We start from the raw sequence: 21869 nt of genomic DNA, 5'->3' as shown, positions 1-21869 counted from the left end.
CCTAACCTAACCTAACCTAACCTAACCTAACCTAACCTAACCTAACCTAACCTAACCTAACCTAACCTAACCTAACCTAACCTAACCTAACCTAACCTAACCTAACCTAACCTAACCTAACCTAACCTAACCTAACCTAACCTAACCTAACCTAACCTAACCTAACCTAACCTAACCTAACCTAACCTAACCTAACCTAACCTAACCTAACCTAACCTAACCTAACCTAACCTAACCTAACCTAACCTAACCTAACCTAACCTAACCTAACCTAACCTAACCTAACCTAACCTAACCTAACCTAACCTAACCTAACCTAACCTAACCTAACCTAACCTAACCTAACCTAACCTAACCTAACCTAACCTAACCTAACCTAACCTAACCTAACCTAACCTAACCTAACCTAACCTAACCTAACCTAACCTAACCTAACCTAACCTAACCTAACCTAACCTAACCTAACCTAACCTAACCTAACCTAACCTAACCTAACCTAACCTAACCTAACCTAACCTAACCTAACCTAACCTAACCTAACCTAACCTAACCTAACCTAACCTAACCTAACCTAACCTAACCTAACCTAACCTAACCTAACCTAACCTAACCTAACCTAACCTAACCTAACCTAACCTAACCTAACCTAACCTAACCTAACCTAACCTAACCTAACCTAACCTAACCTAACCTAACCTAACCTAACCTAACCTAACCTAACCTAACCTAACCTAACCTAACCTAACCTAACCTAACCTAACCTAACCTAACCTAACCTAACCTAACCTAACCTAACCTAACCTAACCTAACCTAACCTAACCTAACCTAACCTAACCTAACCTAACCTAACCTAACCTAACCTAACCTAACCTAACCTAACCTAACCTAACCTAACCTAACCTAACCTAACCTAACCTAACCTAACCTAACCTAACCTAACCTAACCTAACCTAACCTAACCTAACCTAACCTAACCTAACCTAACCTAACCTAACCTAACCTAACCTAACCTAACCTAACCTAACCTAACCTAACCTAACCTAACCTAACCTAACCTAACCTAACCTAACCTAACCTAACCTAACCTAACCTAACCTAACCTAACCTAACCTAACCTAACCTAACCTAACCTAACCTAACCTAACCTAACCTAACCTAACCTAACCTAACCTAACCTAACCTAACCTAACCTAACCTAACCTAACCTAACCTAACCTAACCTAACCTAACCTAACCTAACCTAACCTAACCTAACCTAACCTAACCTAACCTAACCTAACCTAACCTAACCTAACCTAACCTAACCTAACCTAACCTAACCTAACCTAACCTAACCTAACCTAACCTAACCTAACCTAACCTAACCTAACCTAACCTAACCTAACCTAACCTAACCTAACCTAACCTAACCTAACCTAACCTAACCTAACCTAACCTAACCTAACCTAACCTAACCTAACCTAACCTAACCTAACCTAACCTAACCTAACCTAACCTAACCTAACCTAACCTAACCTAACCTAACCTAACCTAACCTAACCTAACCTAACCTAACCTAACCTAACCTAACCTAACCTAACCTAACCTAACCTAACCTAACCTAACCTAACCTAACCTAACCTAACCTAACCTAACCTAACCTAACCTAACCTAACCTAACCTAACCTAACCTAACCTAACCTAACCTAACCTAACCTAACCTAACCTAACCTAACCTAACCTAACCTAACCTAACCTAACCTAACCTAACCTAACCTAACCTAACCTAACCTAACCTAACCTAACCTAACCTAACCTAACCTAACCTAACCTAACCTAACCTAACCTAACCTAACCTAACCTAACCTAACCTAACCTAACCTAACCTAACCTAACCTAACCTAACCTAACCTAACCTAACCTAACCTAACCTAACCTAACCTAACCTAACCTAACCTAACCTAACCTAACCTAACCTAACCTAACCTAACCTAACCTAACCTAACCTAACCTAACCTAACCTAACCTAACCTAACCTAACCTAACCTAACCTAACCTAACCTAACCTAACCTAACCTAACCTAACCTAACCTAACCTAACCTAACCTAACCTAACCTAACCTAACCTAACCTAACCTAACCTAACCTAACCTAACCTAACCTAACCTAACCTAACCTAACCTAACCTAACCTAACCTAACCTAACCTAACCTAACCTAACCTAACCTAACCTAACCTAACCTAACCTAACCTAACCTAACCTAACCTAACCTAACCTAACCTAACCTAACCTAACCTAACCTAACCTAACCTAACCTAACCTAACCTAACCTAACCTAACCTAACCTAACCTAACCTAACCTAACCTAACCTAACCTAACCTAACCTAACCTAACCTAACCTAACCTAACCTAACCTAACCTAACCTAACCTAACCTAACCTAACCTAACCTAACCTAACCTAACCTAACCTAACCTAACCTAACCTAACCTAACCTAACCTAACCTAACCTAACCTAACCTAACCTAACCTAACCTAACCTAACCTAACCTAACCTAACCTAACCTAACCTAACCTAACCTAACCTAACCTAACCTAACCTAACCTAACCTAACCTAACCTAACCTAACCTAACCTAACCTAACCTAACCTAACCTAACCTAACCTAACCTAACCTAACCTAACCTAACCTAACCTAACCTAACCTAACCTAACCTAACCTAACCTAACCTAACCTAACCTAACCTAACCTAACCTAACCTAACCTAACCTAACCTAACCTAACCTAACCTAACCTAACCTAACCTAACCTAACCTAACCTAACCTAACCTAACCTAACCTAACCTAACCTAACCTAACCTAACCTAACCTAACCTAACCTAACCTAACCTAACCTAACCTAACCTTTTTTTTTTTTTTTTTTTTTTGTTGACGGAGTGGGGAATGCGTTTACGCATCCCTCCCCGGCCGTGGGGCAAGGCCATAATGGGGAGGGTATGTGGGACTCCCTCTCTCGACTCCCTCTCCTAGCGAGAAGGAGCGAAAGAGAATACCCACTAAACCCCACTCCGTTGTCCCCCTCTCAGACGTTGTATGGGGGCATCATGGGCTCGCGCATTCATTCCTCCATGATGCCCCCCGTCTTTTCCCGGTGTCCCCAGGGAACCCGCACTTTGGGAGGGGAGAATCAATGACCATTCTGATTCTCCCCCCAGACGAAGGGCCTAAATATCCATATTTTGTCCCTCACAGGCCCGTTGGTCGCTATTACTCACTGGAGGGGCTCTTTGGGTCTTCGGAAGAGCCTCTTTGCCTTTTGCTGGTGGGGGCGTACAGGAAAAGCCACCCATTATGTGTCCCGCTGGGCGTTTGGCCGCATGACATACCGAGCAGAAGGCAGTCTCCGCCTTACAGTCCACCCTCTTGTGGTCCGGCCTGCTACACCGGAAGCAAAGACCGCTCCTATCTACTGGCGACGGGCATAGTGCTCTGGTGTGCCCCGTGCCCATACACCTGAAGCACCTCATCGGTGTTGGGTCCAGCGCCACTACTATAGCCGAGGACCATCCTATTTGAAGTCGACCCGCTGCGGTGACCCTCTTGGCTGCCGTTATAGGGCACTGTGCCAGAGTCGACGCTGTCCCATTATATTGGGCCCTAATCGATCCCACCTTAACTTCATTTATTGAGCACTCTCCCAATTTAGCGATTGCTCCCGCGATCTCTTCCTGAGTGGCTGCCTCATCTAGGCCCGAAATGCGTAAGTCCGCCATTTTGGTGGGCCTGTATACTCGGGCTTCCTCACCGATCACCTCCGTCATTTTTCGGCAGAGTTCATCAGCCGCCCTACCATTGTCGGACCCGGACACCTCAAGTATCCTGGCTCCAGCAGCTGTTTTGCGGACCTTGACGTGCTCTACACCCACATCAGCAAGCTTCACCGATTTAGTGACCTTATACAAAATTGAGGCGTATGTCGCCTCAGACTCCGGCTTCAAGGCCATCACGATCGCGGCCGTGGCGGGCACAACCAGCTTCCGTGGGCCCGCTGGTGCCGGTTTCCGAGCCGGGGCGGCAGGGGGGGAAGGGGTCTTGGCGGATTTGCCATTGCCCTTCCTGACAACCTGCGTCCAAGACTCAGCAGGCTCCTGTGTTTTTGTTGCCGGCTGCGAGGGTGGAGAGGCACTAGGCTCCTTCACCGTCTTCTGCCTAGGAGCAGAGTTAGCCCTCTTCTTGGTCGCTGGTGCCGAAGGCTGGGCCACAGGGGCCTTAGGCTGCCTTGTCGGCGGCGCACCTGTCACTGCCCTTGAGGGCGGCGCCCCAGATTGAGGTTCCGGCTGGTTCGCGGTCGTCTTATTCCTGTCCGCAGCGAGAGGAGGGCGGGGGACCGGCTCAGGGAAATAGCCCGTGCGGGCCGAGATCATGTTTCCCATGGTAATTGTAAGGTCCCGCTTCAGGTCCTCCTTCAATTCCTTGAGGGCCTCTTTGAGGGCCTCAGAGAAGTCTGTCGCCTGGCCGCATTGGGCCGTCGGGGCCTGTGGGGGCTGGATCGTCCTCTCAGATAAGGCTCTACGAAGGGCCTTCATCTCGGTCTGACATTGGGCAAGTTGCTCCCGCATTAGGTTATTGTCCGCCTTTAAGGCCCGCAACTCCTCGTCCTCTACTCTATCCGCCAGGACGTCAGTGGCCGCCAGGATGTCCCGGCAGGCCTGGTTCAGTTTTCCCCAGACTTGTCCATTTAGGTTGCCGGATTTTCCGGCAGCCTCTAGGACAATATGGGTCGCCTCCCGCACTATTTCTATGTAGTCCGTCCCTGTGTATAGGGGCGGGCTGCTTTCTGTCATTTCTTGACTTGGAGAAGGGGACGGGCTCACCATCCACGGCTCCTTATCCCCCTTCTTTTTGTTGTCCCCCTGGGACCTTCTCAGGAGTAAAGGGGGGACCACTCCCTTTTCCTTTCCCTCCTGGCTGTCCAACACCTCCAAGAGCAAGTCCTCCTTATAGGCCTTCAGTCTGGCCTTGGCTGCTGCCAGGCCGGTAAAGTGGCCCATGGAGGCTTTCTTCACCATGGCCTTGGCCCTACCCCTCAGCGCGGTGCTAACTTTAGGCCCGCTCCCAACGTGAGTCTCATACTCCAGGACCCGGTTTCCCTCATGGGGCCTCTTCTTGGAGGCGGCCTCAGCCCTGTCCTGGCCCTCCATAGGTTCCTCCCAGTCGGGCGAGGTCGAAGAACCCGCCCCTGAAGCCCCTTTATGGGGCCCAGTGATTGGAGCCATCTCCGGATTCAACCCCTGCGCGGGGTTATCCATATAATTACTACGCGAAGACCACCCCTTATGGGTGGAATTCGCCTAAAAAAGGTGAAAAACCAAAACACCTAACCTAACCTAACTATTTTGGTCAAGTGCGAGTCGCAGCAGAACCAAAACAGCAAAAACAAACTTAAAATTATTTTATGCGACGGGCTGTAGCGTCACTCCTGGTTGAGCTACAAATCTCGAACCAAGGTCAAAAAATAGTTCTAAGTATGTGCTATTTACCACTAATTTTTAAAACTAAAAATATTAAATATTTTACAATTTACAAAATTTCTAAGACGAAAACCAACTTATGTTTGCGTTTACCGACGCCTGATAAACAGGAATAGCAATCCTTTAAAAAATTAATAACTACTAAACTAAGCCCTCTAAAAATATAATTCAAACGGATTTGAATTCCCTACAACTAGCTTAATCTAACTAACCTACTACAAAGAATTTATTTACACAAGAACAGAAGATATGATTTTTTGAAAGTGAAATCTCCTAACGTCGTCAACCGCAAATGGGGTAAACCTTTTACCGAACTCGTGAGATTTGAACTCCAATATCTCCCGAACCAAAGGTCGGATCGATATGGGGTAAAAAGCTCCGTGTAGAGCAAAAAGCCGACCCAATTACAAAATTAACAGACGTAGGGAAAACACAAGGAAAAAGAAGATGTGAATTTTTGAAAGTGAAAAAGCGCCTGAAGAAAAAAGTGAATTTATATGTAAAGTGAAAGAAATTAAAAATACTATAGAAATCTAGGGAAAGGCTGGGAAAGAACAACGGTATAAAATAGCACTCAATTAGCTTTATCTCGCCACAAAAATTCGCAAAATTCCCTCAATTCTACCTCTCAACCTAACCTAACCTAACCTAACCTAACCTAACCTAACCTAACCTAACCTAACCTAACCTAACCTAACCTAACCTAACCTAACCTAACCTAACCTAACCTAACCTAACCTAACCTAACCTAACCTAACCCAGTCACATGCCACCGGGCGTCGTAGCAGCATCGTTTTCGCAAAGCTCCGCTCTTAAAAATTCGTGGACGTGGCTATTTTAGCCCGATTGGCTCCAAACAAAAACCAGTGTGTGCGGAACAGTGCGCGCCATCCGAAGGATTGCAGTGTGTGAGTGGCGGTCCCCTTAAAAAGCCGCTAAGTGTCAAAAACCGTGAAAAGTGAGGTTAAGTTGAACTAAAACGCTGTCTACATTGCGACAGGAGATCGCAATACACAAGTGCAATACACCGCTGGAAGCGCCGCACTGAGCTCTACACGCCGACACCCTCAGCGCCGCAATACGACAACCGGCTGAAGCACAATCGCCAGAAAAACAAAAACCACGTGGTGGCGTGGTCATAGATCCGGACGCGCGCGCCAACCTTTGACAACGTGGGACGAAGCGGCACACCATCTGGACCTAAACGGTATTTTGAACAGATTTTTTGGACAATTAGTTTTGGAAATAACTCAATTCAAAAACTCAAACTTTAAGAGTGAATAGTGCAAAAAGTTCAGGCAGACCATATACTTTTTATTGTGAAATCTGCTGCGCGCTTGCCGGGAGAACACACCTATCAAGTCTGGACATTTTTGGACACTTTTTAGATAGTGAAATTTTGATTTTTCGAAAAATTTCGAAAAACTTTGACTGTGAAAATTTTTTGTAAGGAACTGTTTTATATTTTTATTGTGTATTGTAGATGTGTATTTTGTGCTAATTTTACTGTTTTTTGTGTAATTTTATGTCAAGTGGTTCAGGAGTTATAGATTTTTTACTTATTTTCTTTAATATATTCCAAATTAATATAAAATATTATTTTTTCACGTTATATTTGGTTTTAGAATCGTAATTGTACCTCGGGAAACTTAAAACGCGGACCCCGTATCTTTTAAATTGGCCGGAAACCAGAAATCCGCCATTTTGTTTATTCTGGTTTCAATTTTCAAAATTTAATATCTCAGAAACCACTAGACATAGAAAACTCGGATTTTCACCTTCGGCAGCCATTTTTGAGTAAAAACCGATTTTAACCGGTTTTAGGTGATTATCTCGCAAAATATTTTTAAGGGCTGAGACCACACTAGAGTGAGAAAGGAGAAGGGGCGACAAGCAGGGAAGAAGGTCCGAACTTTCTAGGACCACCGGTTCCAGAGATATCAGCCTTCAAACATTGAGTTTGACAGTTCGGCGGCCATCTTGGTTTTATTTCAGCAGCAATATCTCGGCAACCGGGAGGGCTGGAAGATCGCGGTTTTCTTCCTTGTGGACACAGCAGGCCAAACTACCACCTTAGACACTTTTCAGAAGCTTTCAGGGAAAATTTAACCTGAAAATTTCTGAAATTTTTCCGGCCCTGAAAGTGGTGTCAGCCATTAGTTTAGGATAAGTTAGGATAGGCATCGAAAATCCGGCGTTTCTGCGACCTCTAGGACCCGAGAAATCAGCGGTCAAAGTCGGACTTTGACAGTTCTCGCCGCCATTTTGGAAACCTTAAAATCCCTCTATCTCCGGAACGGAGAGTCGTAGAAACTTGGGATTTTCACCAGGGAGATCAGCGGGTGCAACTGAGGGTGAGGAAAAGGGTTTCAGACAATTTCAGGTTCTTTCAGGAAACTGAAAAACTGAAATTTTTTCTCGCCTGAAAGTGTCCCCGCTGGATAGAGCTCGTCGAGCCCAGAAAAACGAGCCCAAGCGCGGATCTGTGGGGCCAGCGGAACCGGAGATACAGGCGGATACCGAATCCAGGAACCGGTTTCTGGACGGAAACCAGATATTTTAGACCCTCGTAACTCCGGAACCAATAGGAATAGCAGACCCGTGTTTGGTATCATTAGAAAGGGCTCGGGGAGAGCTATCAGTCGGTACTGAGAAAACGGCTCTACATAGAGCCATTTTTCCGTTCCCTTGTAAAAGCTCGCAGAAACCGACTTTTCAGACTCTGAAAGCGCAGACGGACTGCTCATCCTTAGAATTAAGTGATTATTGTCTCCCCTGTACAGAGGCACATTTACGGCTCTACATAGAGCAAAGAAATAATTGATTTTGTGTTTGTAAATTGACAGAGTCTGTGACTCTACATCCGGACAAATAAAATTTGACAGCAGACCGACAATATAGTCGCTAGACTAACTCTACATAGAGTATCTTATACTGCGCTACTTTTTATTTCTTCTTTCTTCACAAACTTTTATTGTCTATACCCCTATTGTATTTTGACGCCCCCCCTTTACAGGGGCTATATAGAACCAGAACACCCTCCAACATGTTCAGGACACCGAGCAAAAAACAAAAAGGCGACCTGGAGACGGAAATGCCGTCTCCACCAAAGACACTAGAGGAGGGCACTTCGCACCAAGCACCGGCGGCAAGTAGGCTGTCGGAAGAGGTGCCAACCCCAGCCCCAAATGTTAGACGCAGCATCGGAGAGTGGGAACAGGGAAAAAGCCTTATTCCCACCCCGACTACAGAAACGAAGCGGGCAGGTCCTGCGGAACGGGTGAAGCTTGATAGCACCTACCGGCTTTCACCAAGCCCATCATCGGGAGAGGCCGCGGGAGCGGGGATGACATCAAAGCCAGCCCCCGCGGCCCTCCCGTTACTGGCCGTGGGTACCGACACCCCAAAACCACAGGCCAAGACACCACAGGAAAAGACGCAGGCGGGCCCACCGAAGGCTGAAGCAAAACAGCAAGTAAAAGCAGGAAAAACAGAAACACAGGCCGGCCCTGCACGCCAAAATATAATTATAATATCACCAGCGAGGAAGACACCCACCGCACCTGCGAAAAAGGTCTACTCAAGCAGGACGGTGGAGGCCCGAATTATCCATGACAAGGCTACATGCAGCATCAAAGAAGGGAGAAACGTGAAAACAAGCATCAAAAACGATGTCCTAGAGGCCCTAGACCGTTTGTACCAGCTGGTGAAAGAGGCGGATGCTGAGACGAAAAAGGGAGAACCTGGAGCAAACAGGGAAGTGCCCAAGGAAACCAAAGAGGCCACAAAAACTTCGGCCGGAGCGGACACTGACACTTTCCTGTTAAAGCTCGAAGAGCAAACCAAACTCATAGAGGAGAACGGCAAGAAAATGGACGAGTTGAGAGCCTCGATGGAGACCCAAAGGGAGACCCTCGAGAGGATGGCGACGACCGCGACATACGCAAGCGTAGCGGCGGCGTCCCCAAACACGACGCAGAGTGCAGGGCCAGCTTCCAGGAGAAGTACTCTGCACTCGGTAGTGGTCTCCTCGGAAAAGGAAACAGAGACAGGCGAGGAGGTGCTCGAGAAAGTTCGCAAAGCGATTGACGCAAAGGAAGGTTGGATACAGGTGGAAAGAGTAAGGAAGGCAAAGGACAGGAAGGTACTCATGGGATTCGGGACCAAAGGGGAGAGGGACAAATTCAGAGAAAGGATGGAGAGCCAGGGAGTCGACCTCACCGTCGAGGAAGTGAAAAACAAAAACCCGCTTCTGATAATGAGAGATGTGCTGCAGATAAATAGCGACGAAGACATAATAAGGGCCCTCCAAAATCAGAATCGGGAGGTTTTCCACGGCCTCGACGAAGAGGAAAGACACCTGGAGATCAAATATCGCAGAAAGGCAAGAAATCCATTGACGTGCCACGTCGTCCTAAGGGTATCCCCCAAAATTTGGAACAGAGCACTTGAAGGAAAGCGCCTGAGGATAGATCTACAGAGTATTCGTGTAGAGGACCAGAGTCCCCTAGTACAATGCACGCGCTGCCTGGGCTATGGCCACAGTCGGCGATTCTGCAAAGAGCCAGCAGATCTGTGCGGCCACTGCGGTGGACCGCACTTAAGAGAAGCATGCCCGGAAAAACTCACTGGAGAAGCAGCAACGTGCAAAAATTGTACTCGGGCCAAAATGGAAAACTGGGCCCACGATGCATTTAGCAACGAGTGCCCAGTCAGGAGAAAGTGGGACACATTAGCCCGGGCATCCGTGGCGTATTGCTAAGGTGGCCCCGGAGAACAAAGGATACCAATGTATGCAGGCAAACCTCCAGCGCAGCAAACTGGCAACCACCGAACTTTTGCTAGAAGCCAAAAAGCGCAAAACGGCCATCGCGATGATTCAGGAGCCCTATGTGGGGAAGGAAGGAGAGATGCAGGGATATCCAGGGGTTAGGATCTTTCAAGATAAAAAAGTGGAAGGGGGACCTGTGAAATCGGCAATCATGATCTTTGATGATGATCTCGATGTCACACAGTACCCTGACCTCACCACAAAGAACATCGTGGTGGTGAAAGTCCGAACAACAGCCTGGACAATAGTGACGGTGTCCCTGTACTTCGAGCCTGATAAACCCATAGAGGGATACCTGGAACACCTCAAAAAAGTGCATAAAGAAATGGGTCAAGTGAAGATCATCGCTGGAGGCGATGTCAATGCCAAGAGTACCTGGTGGGGAAGTCAAATCGAAGACGAGAGAGGGAAAGAACTGAGCGGACTGCTAGAGGAACTAGAACTCCAGATCCTGAATACGGGCAAAACTCCAACATTTGACACAATAAGAGGTGGAAAAAGATACAGCAGCTATGTGGATGCAACATTCTGCTCTGTGGACACGCTCGAACTAGTCGAAAACTGGCAAGTGAACGAAGGCCTTACGAGTTCAGACCACAACGGTATTACTTTTAAAATAAACCTAAAAACATCGAAAGGAACTAACATACACAGAACAACACGCATTTATAACACGAAAAAAGCAAACTGGGAGCAGTTTCATGAGAAACTGACCCAAGCTTTGCAAGACACTCTACTCACCACACAAAACCTGGAAAACGTACACAACACAGAACAAATAGATGAAATAATAAAAAATTACACACAAGCCATTACAAACACATGTAAAAGTACTATACCAAACAAAAAGAACGCAAACACACTCACCCTGCCGTGGTGGTCCCAGGAACTTGCAGAGAAGAAAAGAAGCGTAGCCACCAAAAAGCGCAGAATTCGCAACGCCGCGCCCATCCGGAAAGCAATGGTGATCGACCTCTACCTAAAAGAAAAAGAAGAGTATGAGAATGCTGTACGAATTGCACAGACGGAGAGCTGGAAGGAGTTTTGCTGTAAGCAGGATCGGGAGGGAGTGTGGGAGGGGATATATAGGGTGATGGGAAAAATTACTAAGCGAGAGGAGGACCAACTGTTACAGAACGAGGGAAAAACGTTAGATGAAAGAGGATCGGTGGAGTTACTGGCCAGAACCTTTTATCCTGATGACAGCGAAGAAGAGGATACGATGATCCATCGTCGCATCAGAGACCTAGCGCAAAAAGTAAACATGAGGTATCATGATGAAAAACATGATCCCCCGTTTACGCAGAGTGAGCTAAATGCGACAATGAGGTCATTTAATCCAAAAAAGGCACCAGGAGCCGACGGCTTCACCGCCGACATATGCGTTCAAGCCATAGAATGTGGTCCCGACTTCTTTCTGGCACTATTAAATAAGTGCCTTGAACACTACTATTTTCCAAAGATATGGAAAGAGGCCACAGTGGTAGTGCTCAAAAAACCCGGTAAGGAGTCCTATACCCTGCCCAAATCTTACAGGCCGATTGGGCTTTTGCCTGTGTTGGGCAAGATCTATGAGAAGATGTTGGTGGCCCGCCTCAAGCACCATATACTACCGGGAATCAGCCCTAAACAGTACGGCTTTATGCCCCAAAGAAGCACCGAAGACTCCCTCTATGACCTGATGCAGCACATACAAGGTAAATTAAAAGCAAGAAAGCTGCTTACCATGATATCTCTGGATATAGAGGGAGCCTTCGACAGCGCATGGTGGCCTGCCATAAAAACGAGACTGTCAGAAGAAGACTGCCCGGTGAACCTGAGACGGACCATTGACAGCTATCTAGAAAATAGGAAAGTAACAGTGAGATACGCTGGACAAGAATACAACAAAGGCACAAACAAAGGGTGTGTCCAGGGATCCATAGGGGGACCCATTCTGTGGAATCTCCTACTGGACCCTCTGCTGAGAAAACTGGAGCAGAACGGAGTCTTCTGCCAGGCGTTCGCGGATGATGTGGTGTTGATTTTCGTTGGCGAGACGGCCCTAGACATAGAAACGCAGGCAAATGCGACCCTCGAACATGTTCGGACGTGGGGCATCGACCACAAACTAAAGTTTGCTCCACATAAAACATGCGCAATGGTAATTACCAAAAAACTAAAGTTCGATGCGCCACGCCTGAGCATGGGCGGGGTGAACATAGCCATGTCAAACGAAATAAAAATACTAGGCCTCACCATCGACCACAAGCTAACATTCAACCAGCATGTAGCGAGCGTCTGTAGGAAGGCTCTTAATATGTATAAAAAACTGGCCCGGACGGCCCGTGTTAGCTGGGGGTTGCACCCGGAGGTCATCCGCACCATCTACACGGCAGCAGTGGAGCCGGTTGTCCTATACGCCGCAAGCGCGTGGGCACCCGCCGCCAAAAAACTGGGAGTGATAAAGCAGCTAAACACCATACAAAGAGGTTTTGCCCAAAAGATATGCAAGGCATATAGGACAGTCTCACTAAACTCTGCACTGCTACTCGCGGGGATGCTCCCATTGGACCTGAGAGTTCAAGAGGCAGCTTCTCTGTACGAGGCAAAGAAAGGAGTGCCCCAGTCAGCATTGCTGGATCGTGAAGTGGAAAGGATGTCTTCGGCCATAGAAGCACCCCACCCGGCTGAGCACAGTGACCTGGAAGTCATAAGTCTGGTAGACCAACAACAAGTAGACAACTACAGTAACTACCAAGTTCGCATCTTTACGGATGGGAGCAAGATAGGGGGCAAGGTTGGGGCCGCGTTATCCATATGGAAAGGCGAAACCGAGACCAAAGCCCACAAACTTGCTCTCTCCGAACAATGCACTGTCTACCAGGCTGAGCTCTTGGCGCTGTGCAAAGCTACGAGAGAGATCACAGCGAGCAGGGAAAAGACTTTTGGAATATACAGTGACTCAATGGCGGCCCTCCAAACGATCCAAAATCGAAAATGCTTCCACCCTCTAGCAGTAGAAGCCAGGGATAACATTCGAACTTCATCCCTGCAGGGCAAAATGGTAACCTTGCACTGGATAAAAGCTCATGCGGGACTGGAAGGAAACGAGAGGGCGGATGTGTTGGCAAAGGAGGCCGCCGCTGGGTCAAAGCGAAAACCAAATTACGACAGGTGCCCGGTTTCATTTGTGAAGCGAGCCATTCGAACGGCAACGATTGAGGAATGGAACCGGAGATATGTCGATAGCGACACCGGCTCTGGAACAAAACTATTTTTCCCGGACGCAGTAAATGCCTATAAAATTATACGGAAAATACAACCAACCGGAGTAAGAACCCAACTGATGACGGGCCACGGCGGGTTCTCGGAATACCTACATCGCTTCAAATGTAAAGAGAGCCCGTCGTGTATCTGCGACCCCGCAGTCAGGGAGACGGTGCCGCATATCTTGCTGGAGTGTCCTGTCCATGACCAGATGCGGTTTGACCTGGAAATGAAATTAAACTTAAACTTAAAACTAGCAAATATAAATGAGCTAATAACATCAGTAAACAGAGAGGAATTCTTAAACTATTGTGAGAAAATTTGTAAAAAAGTAGCAAAACGAAACGAGAGTGCATAAATTATGTTTACATAATATAATGATTATATTAATGTTAAGCATAAAATTTTTATATAGAGCAATAAGAAATATAATTAAGAAACCAACTAAGAAATATGTAATAAATATAGTTTAAAAGTAATAGATATAAGAATTGTATAAAAAACGTGAAAACTGTAAAACAAACAATAAAGGAAAAGTGTTGAAACTAATTCACCCACCCATCCCGAAACGCATGAAAATGAAAATAAATAAACAAATAGATAGTATATAGATAGTGTAGAGAGATAGAGATATAGGTGGGAATCCCACCCACAAAAAGCAAGAAAGATGATGAATGCAAGAAAGAATCGTATGTAGAATGAAAGTGCGAGAAGCAAATAAGCGAGAACTGGCATGTAAGAGAAAACAGAAAACACAGGCTCCGATCATGTTGGAGGTAGAAGAATAGGAAAAAAAAAAAAAAAAAAAAAAAAAAAAAAAAAAAAAAAAAAAAAAAAAAAACCTAACCTAACCTAACCTAACCTAACCTAACCTAACCTAACCTAACCTAACCTAACCTAACCTAACCTAACCTAACCTAACCTAACCTAACCTAACCTAACCTAACCTAACCTAACCAACTCAAAACCTAACCAACTCAAAACCTAACCAACTCAAAACCTAACCAACTCAAAACCTAACCAACTCAAAACCTAACCAACTCAAAACCTAACCAACTCAAAACCTAACCAACTCAAAACCTAACCAACTCAAAACCTAACCAACTCAAAACCTAACTAACTCCGAACCTTACCTAACCTATGTATTGGCCAAACCACCTGGGAATTTGTGGAAAAATCTTAATAGCGTGATCTATATTCGATATCAGTTATAGGTGAGCGCCATCTATCAGTCTTATGTGAAACGATTCCTTATTATATTTTGTCTCATGCATTCTCTTCCCCTGCTGTTCCGTTTGATGATATAACATGGTCCAAACATCGACGTCCAAAATTTTTTTACACGACTGCCCAAAAAAAAGAGTGTATTGTTTTCAGCGTTCATGTTTGTATGTATATATGTATGTGAGTTTCTTTATTCCACGATAACTTCAGAATGCCTTAACCGATTTAGATGTATGATACATCATTAGAATCCTTACGTCATCCCGGGTAACATAGGCTATGTGACGTCATTACAAAATCAATATGGCGGACTTAATACGCCATATTACGCAACCTTAAGAAAAAAAAATCTTGCAAACCCATCGAGTAGGGCATCAAAATGAAGCGCTTTGAAAGACGATCAATAATATATATACAATATGAGGGTTTAAGTTCAATTTTAAGAAAGTAAGAATTTACAAAATATATTAAGAAAAGTTAATCTCATAAAACCAAATATTATCCTATTGTTAGGATATTAAAAGGAAGTGCTTTGGCCGCTGATCATAAAAAAAAAATATTATACATAGGTATTATATTAATCATATTTTACTTGTTTTGAAACCAAGCCAATATGTTCTAAATTGCGCTAAGGGAATAGAAAAGTGTAAATAAGTTCTTTGTAGAGAGTCTGAGATTGTAGAGTCCGTCTTCAGATACAACTCTGCACCGACTTTGACGGAACAAAATGTGAGAGTGTCATTATAACCGTATATTTTTATACGTATTTTTTATATAAAGCTCGAGATACACTTCTAAGTTTTACTTACGTATGTAAGGACAAAGCTATTTGTTAGAATGAGATAATGATATTCATCTCTCATAGCATAGCTGTGTCCGTACGTAGTACGTACGTAAGTAAAACTTAAGACAGATGGGCTCTTCCTGCAACTTCCCCGAGTATTTTAATTACGAAGGCCGAAGGCCGAACTCCGCTTAGGACCGACGGTCCGAAGCGTAAGGCAGGTACGTGCTTCCTGTAACTTCCCCAAGTATCCTAATTGCGAAGGCCGAAGGCCGAGCTTCGCGTAGGGCGCAAGGCCCGGAGCGTAAGAAAGGTGCACGCTTTCTGCAGCTTCCCCAAGTATCTTAATTGGGAAGGCCGAAGGCCGAGCTTCGCGTAGGGCCGGAGGCCCGGACCGTAAGAAAGGTGCACGCTCTCTGAAGCTTCCTCAAGTTTCTTAATTACGAAAGCAGAAGGCCGAGCTTCGCGTAGGGCCGAAGGCCCGGAGCGTAAGAAAGGTGCACGCTTTCTGCAGCTTCCCCAAGTATCTTAATTGCGAAGGCCGAAGGCCGAGCTTTGCGTAGGGCCGAAGGCCTGGAGCGTAAGAAAAGTGCATGCTTTCTTTAGGTTTCCCCAAGTATCTTAATTGCGAAGTCCGAAGGCCGAGCTTCGCGTAGGGCGGAAGGCCCGAAGCGTAAGAAAAGTGCACGCATTCTGCAGCTTCCCCTAGTTTTTTATTTGCGAAGGTCGAAGGCCGAGCTTCGCGTAGGGCCGAAGGCCCGGAGCGTAAGAAAGGTGCACACTTTCTGCAGGTTCCCCAAGTATCTTAATTGCGAAGGCCGAAGGCCGAGCTTCGCGTAGGGCCGAAGGCCCGGACCGTAAGAAAGGTGCACGCTCTCTGCAGCTTCCTCAAGTTTCTTAATTACGAAATCCGAAGTCCGAGCTTCGCGTAGGGCCGAAGGCCCGGGGCGTAAGAAAGGTGTACGCTTTCTGCAGGTTCCCCAAATATCTTAATTGCGAAGGCCGAAGGCCGAGCTTCGCGTAGGGCCGAAGGCCCGGAGCGTAAGAAAGCTGTACGCTTTCTGCAGCTTCCCCAAGTATCTTAATTGCGAAGGCCCAAGGCCGAGCTTCGCGTAGGGCCGAAGGCCTGGAGCGTAAGAAAGATGCACGCTTTCTGCAGCTTCCCCAAGTATCTTAATTGCGAAGGCCGAAGGCCGAACTTTGCGCAGAAAGGTGCACGCTTTCTGCAGCTTCCCCAAGCATCTTAATTGCGAAGGCCGAAGGCCGAGCTTCGCGTAGGGCCGAAGGCCCGGAGCGTAAGAAAGATGCACGCTTTCTGCAGCTTCCCCAAGTATCTTAATTGCGAACGCCGAAGGCCGAACTTTGCGCAGAAAGGTGCACGCTTTCTGCAGCTTCCCCAAACATCCTAATTGCGAAGGCCGAAGGCCGAGCTTCGCGTAGGGCCGAAGGCCCGGTTCGTAAGAAAGATGCACGCTTTCTGCAGCTTCCCCAAGTATCTTAATTGCGAAGGCCGAAAGCCAACTAATAGGAAATAATTATGTAGTTGCAGAGATATTAAGCCATATAGCACTTTTCAATACGTCTGGTTTTTGGGTCAGACCTAGTTAGGTTTTTAAGCACGTTTTATGCTAACATATCAAAGATCAACGTGATGAAATCTCCTTGAAGCAACTAAATTGTCTTAAATCATAAAAAATGTGGTTGGTTTGTATGGTCACTAAAATGTATAAAATAAAATAAATTAATTAAAAATTAAAAACACGACTGCAGTTTAAAAGCGAACTGAAAAGCTAGAAATAATTTTTAGTTATGTTAGGTACTCAACATAATGAATGTAAAATAGAATATAAGTGTTCAGTCAGGGTCATAAACAGCAATCGGAAAAGTTTAGGCTCATTTAGGATCGTGACTGTACCTGCATATTTTATTTCGATTGCAGTCGGGGACCTTGATATATTGAAATTTTCCCATTCACAGGTCCCCGACTGCAATCGAAATAAAATATGCAGGTACAGTCACGATCCTAAATGAGCCTAAACTTTTCCGATTGCTGTTTATGACCCTGACTGAACACTTATATTCTATTTTACATTCATTATGTTGAGTACCTAACATAACTAAAAATTATTTCTAGCTTTTCAGTTCGCTTTTAAACTGCAGTCGTGTTTTTAATTTTTAATTAATTTATTTTTATTAGATTCGTTACATCGTGGGCTATCAGAATATACCACATGTATGTTAGCCGATTTTTAGGGTTCCGTAGCCAAATGGCAAAAAACGGAACCCTTATAGATTCGTCATGTCTGTCTGTCTGTCCGTCTGTCCGTCTGTCTGTCCGTCCGTATGTCACAGCCACTTTTCTCCGAAACTATAAGAACTATACTCTTGAAACTTGGTAAGTAGATGTATTCTGTAAACCGCATTAAGATTTTCACACAAAAATAGAAAAAAAAACAATAAATTTTTGGGGTTCCCCATACTTCGAACTGAAATTCAAAAAAATTTTTTTTCATCAAACCCATACGTGTGGGGTATCTATGGAAAGGTCTTCAAAAATGATATTGAGGTTTCTAATATCATTTTTTTCTAAACTGAATAGTTTGCGCGAGAGACACTTCCAAAGTGGTAAAAGTCAAGTCAGTCAGTTTGCAAAGCCACGATTATGCATACATATTTGATACCAATTATAATTTGTCACTAAGTATGTTCTCAAATTACTCAGGAAAAATTACACAGTTTGGCTTAAAGAATATATTTTTGAACTTGAAAAAGTACCTGTCAGAATGTCTGTCACGAAATAAAAAATCAAAGGGTCCACCCAATGCTGTGGCTGAGTCCCAAGAAATTGTAGACAAAAATCAGGCCGACCCGGACCTATCAAAACATTGTTTTCGTGACTAATGACAATGAATATACCTTTAGTATTTACCACCAAAATGTGCAAAGCTTGAAATCAAAGCTGGGTCAAATTGAAATTCTTATAGACAACACTGATATTGATGTGCTGTGTTTTACGGAAACTTTTCTGAGAAAAAATAATGCTCCAACATTACAGATTTGTGCTTATAAAAATGCTTCTTCTTTCTCTAGAACTCAAAAAACACGAGGCGGGGTTGCAATATATGTAAAAAAAACATTGAATTGCGCTAGTCTAGATTGGATCTCAGATATGTCTTTAGAGACTCATTTTGAATCTTGTGGTATTGTAATCCCAGAGCTAAACTCCGTTATACTCTGTATTTACAGAAGTCCACACGGTGACTTGAACATATTTTTACAAAAACTAGAATTTCTTCTGGATAAGTTAGTATTTAAAAACAAAAAGTTCACACGGAAAATTTATATTGCAGGAGATTTTAATATTAACTTGCTAAATGATGATGCAAATTCAAACCTCTTTCTTTCTGTCTTACGCAAGTATAATATTCATCCCACAATTCATGAACCTACAAGAATTACCAGCCATACCAAGACTTGTATTGATAATATTTTTACAAACACTAAGAAATACGTCGCGGAAGTGAGGAATTTAGCAATTTCAGACCATACAGGCCAAATTATAAAAATTCCAACAAGCGAAAGCTTCAATGAAAAATACTGGTTTGTACGTGTTAGAAAGGTCGACTATAATCTAGAAATCTTCATTAGATATATTTCACAAATTAGTTTCGAGGAAGTGTATCACTATCCTGATGCTAACATAGCATATAATACATTCATACATTTGTTTCAATTAATATTTAACTTGTGTATACCCGAAGAGACAATAAAAAAGACACATAAAATAAAAACAAATTGGATAACCGAAGGAATAAAAAAAGCCAGTAAAGTAAAACGTAGAATGCATTTAGATATACAACAACGAAAAAATACAGCCAACAAGAGTAAATATAAAAAATATAGTAAATTATTAAAGATAGTAATACGTAAAGCAAAAATATTAACAAATGACTCCTTCCTACAAAATAGTGACAATAAAACAAAGGCAACATGGAGCCTGATTAAACGTAATACGTGCGCAAATAATTTAATTGCCTCCTCGATCGAAGGGATCAATCATGATAGTAATATTATTACCGATCCGATCAATATGGCTACACAATTTAATAAGTTTTTCACAAACCAAAACTCTAACCCCAAGCTAAAATCTACTGAATACAAGCCGGTTGGACCACAGGCAAGTAATAGCATTTTTCTTGTGCCTGTCGATTCAGAAGAAATAAGAAAGACTATAATGTCATTAAAATCTAAAAAAAGTTCTGGCCACGACGAGATACCAATGAAAGTCATAAAGGCATGTGTTGAGTATATTGTCCATCCACTTACCTATATAATTAATCTGTCCCTAGAAACGGGTATTTTTCCTGACGAGTTAAAAAAGGCCAACATAAAACCACTATACAAAAAAAGGTGTGAAGGACAATATGAGCAATTATCGACCCATTGCCTTATTGTCTAATTTTTCAAAAATATTCGAGAAAGTAATTTATAATAGACTTATTCAATACTATGATACGTATAAGATTCTGAATCCTAACCAGTATGGATTTCAAAAGGGAAAGTCCACCTCTTTAGCTATTTTTAGAATTTTCAAAGACATATGGGATAAAATAAACGACAAACAACTGTGTGTAGCTTTGTTTATCGATATGTCCAAGGCTTTCGACTGTGTCATTCATAAGGTTTTACTGCGACAATTAGAAAACACAGGCGTAAGAGGTCATGCTTTAAAACTGTTCGAAAACTACCTTTTTAATAGACAACAACGTACTGTTATTTCAAAATATTGTAAAAATACCAAAACAATTGAAAAATATCAATCAGAATATGAAATAGTAAATACAGGCGTGCCTCAGGGTAGCGTTCTTGGACCTCTTTTATTCTTGGTTTACGTGAATGAACTCCCGAAGGCAGTCAATGAACTCTGCGTACTATTTGCTGATGATGTAACGATACTTTTTTCTGATGCAAAGTCAAATGTCTCAAATTTGGAGAACAACATAAATTGCACATTAAGGAAAGTTATAGAATGGTTAGGAAAACTAAACCTAAATGTAAATTTAACTAAAACAAATTTTATGCAGTTCCGAAGTTGCAATGCAATCCCGATGACATTAAATATTAGTGAAGCGGGGGTTGACATTGAAGCTGTGGACAGCATTAGATTTTTAGGAGTAAACATTGATCCACATCTAAACTGGAAATCCCATATAGAAAAAATCAATAAAAGCATATCTAGTCAATGCTATGCTTTATCTATACTATCTGAAACATGCTCAGAAGAAATCACTAGAAATGCATATTATGGGAATATCTATCCGTTACTTACCTATGGAATTATCTACTGGGGAAATTCTACAGATATCCAGTCTACTTTTATCCTACAAAAGAGGTGTGTACGAACCATTTACCGTATTAATATTAAAGAATCGCTATCCCATAGAGCCTACTTTAAGGAGAAAGAATTTCTTACGCTAACTGGAATTTATATTCTCGAACTATGTAGTTTTGTAAAGAATAACGTCGAATATTTTGTTAAGAAGACGGAAATTAAAAGTAATTTGCGCAACCAATACAAGCATGATTTAGTTCGTCCTAGAGTCAAAACCTCCATTTTTAAAAAAAGCACATATATAAATGCAATAGATATATTTAATAATCTCCCCGATGAACTAAAATGTCTAGAGGGCAATCAATTTAGATGTAAATTAAAACGTTGGCTAATACAGAGAGCATTTTACAACATTAAGGAATATTTTGAATATAATAGAGATAATATTGTATAACACCTAGCTTTTAAATCATAAATCTAACTATTAGTTCTAGGTAGTACCTAACTAATTAGTTTAAGACATAAATTGCATGTATGTAAATATAGGTATTAAGTAGATGTAAGTAAACATTGCATGCCCATGTCGGGTAACTGTTGGGACAATGTTCTTATTATATAAATGTCATCTTCTGTACACAGTTTGTCAATAAAATGTTTCTATTCTATTCTATTCTATTCTATTCTATTCTATTCTATTCTAAAATGTGTGTCCCCCTCCCTGTAACTTCTAAAATAAGAGAATGATAAAACTAAAAAAAAAATATGATGTACATTACCATGTAAACTTCCACCGAAAATTGGTTTGAACGAGATCTAGTAAGTAGTTTTTTTTTATACGTCATAAATCGCCTAAATACGGAACCTTTCATGGGCGAGTCCGACTCGCACTTGGCCGCTTTTTTCGTAGTTTGGAGTTATGAATTTTTGTACTAATAA

At 43.3% G+C, this 21869-nt stretch overlaps 1 protein-coding gene across 1 annotated transcript; it reads right to left on the bottom strand.

Moving 5' to 3' along the window:
- Positions 1-3206: 3206 nt before the first annotated feature.
- On the bottom strand, positions 3207-5291 carry LOC134658677 (uncharacterized). Its single transcript, XM_063514330.1, has one exon. The coding sequence runs from the start codon at positions 5289-5291 to the stop codon at positions 3207-3209; it is 2085 nt and encodes a 694-aa protein (XP_063370400.1).
- Between the last annotated feature and the right edge of the window lie 16578 nt (positions 5292-21869).

This window comes from Cydia amplana, chromosome 23 (assembly GCF_948474715.1).
Source record: "Cydia amplana chromosome 23, ilCydAmpl1.1, whole genome shotgun sequence".
In the NCBI taxonomy this organism is placed as follows: Eukaryota; Metazoa; Arthropoda; class Insecta; order Lepidoptera; family Tortricidae; genus Cydia; species Cydia amplana.
This window is presented reverse-complemented; position numbering and strand designations above follow the sequence as displayed.

Coding starts and splice junctions, on each gene's coding strand:
- LOC134658677 (XM_063514330.1), bottom strand. CDS start 5,291: ATGGATAACCCCGCGCAGGGGTTGAATCCGGAGATGGCTCCAATCACT.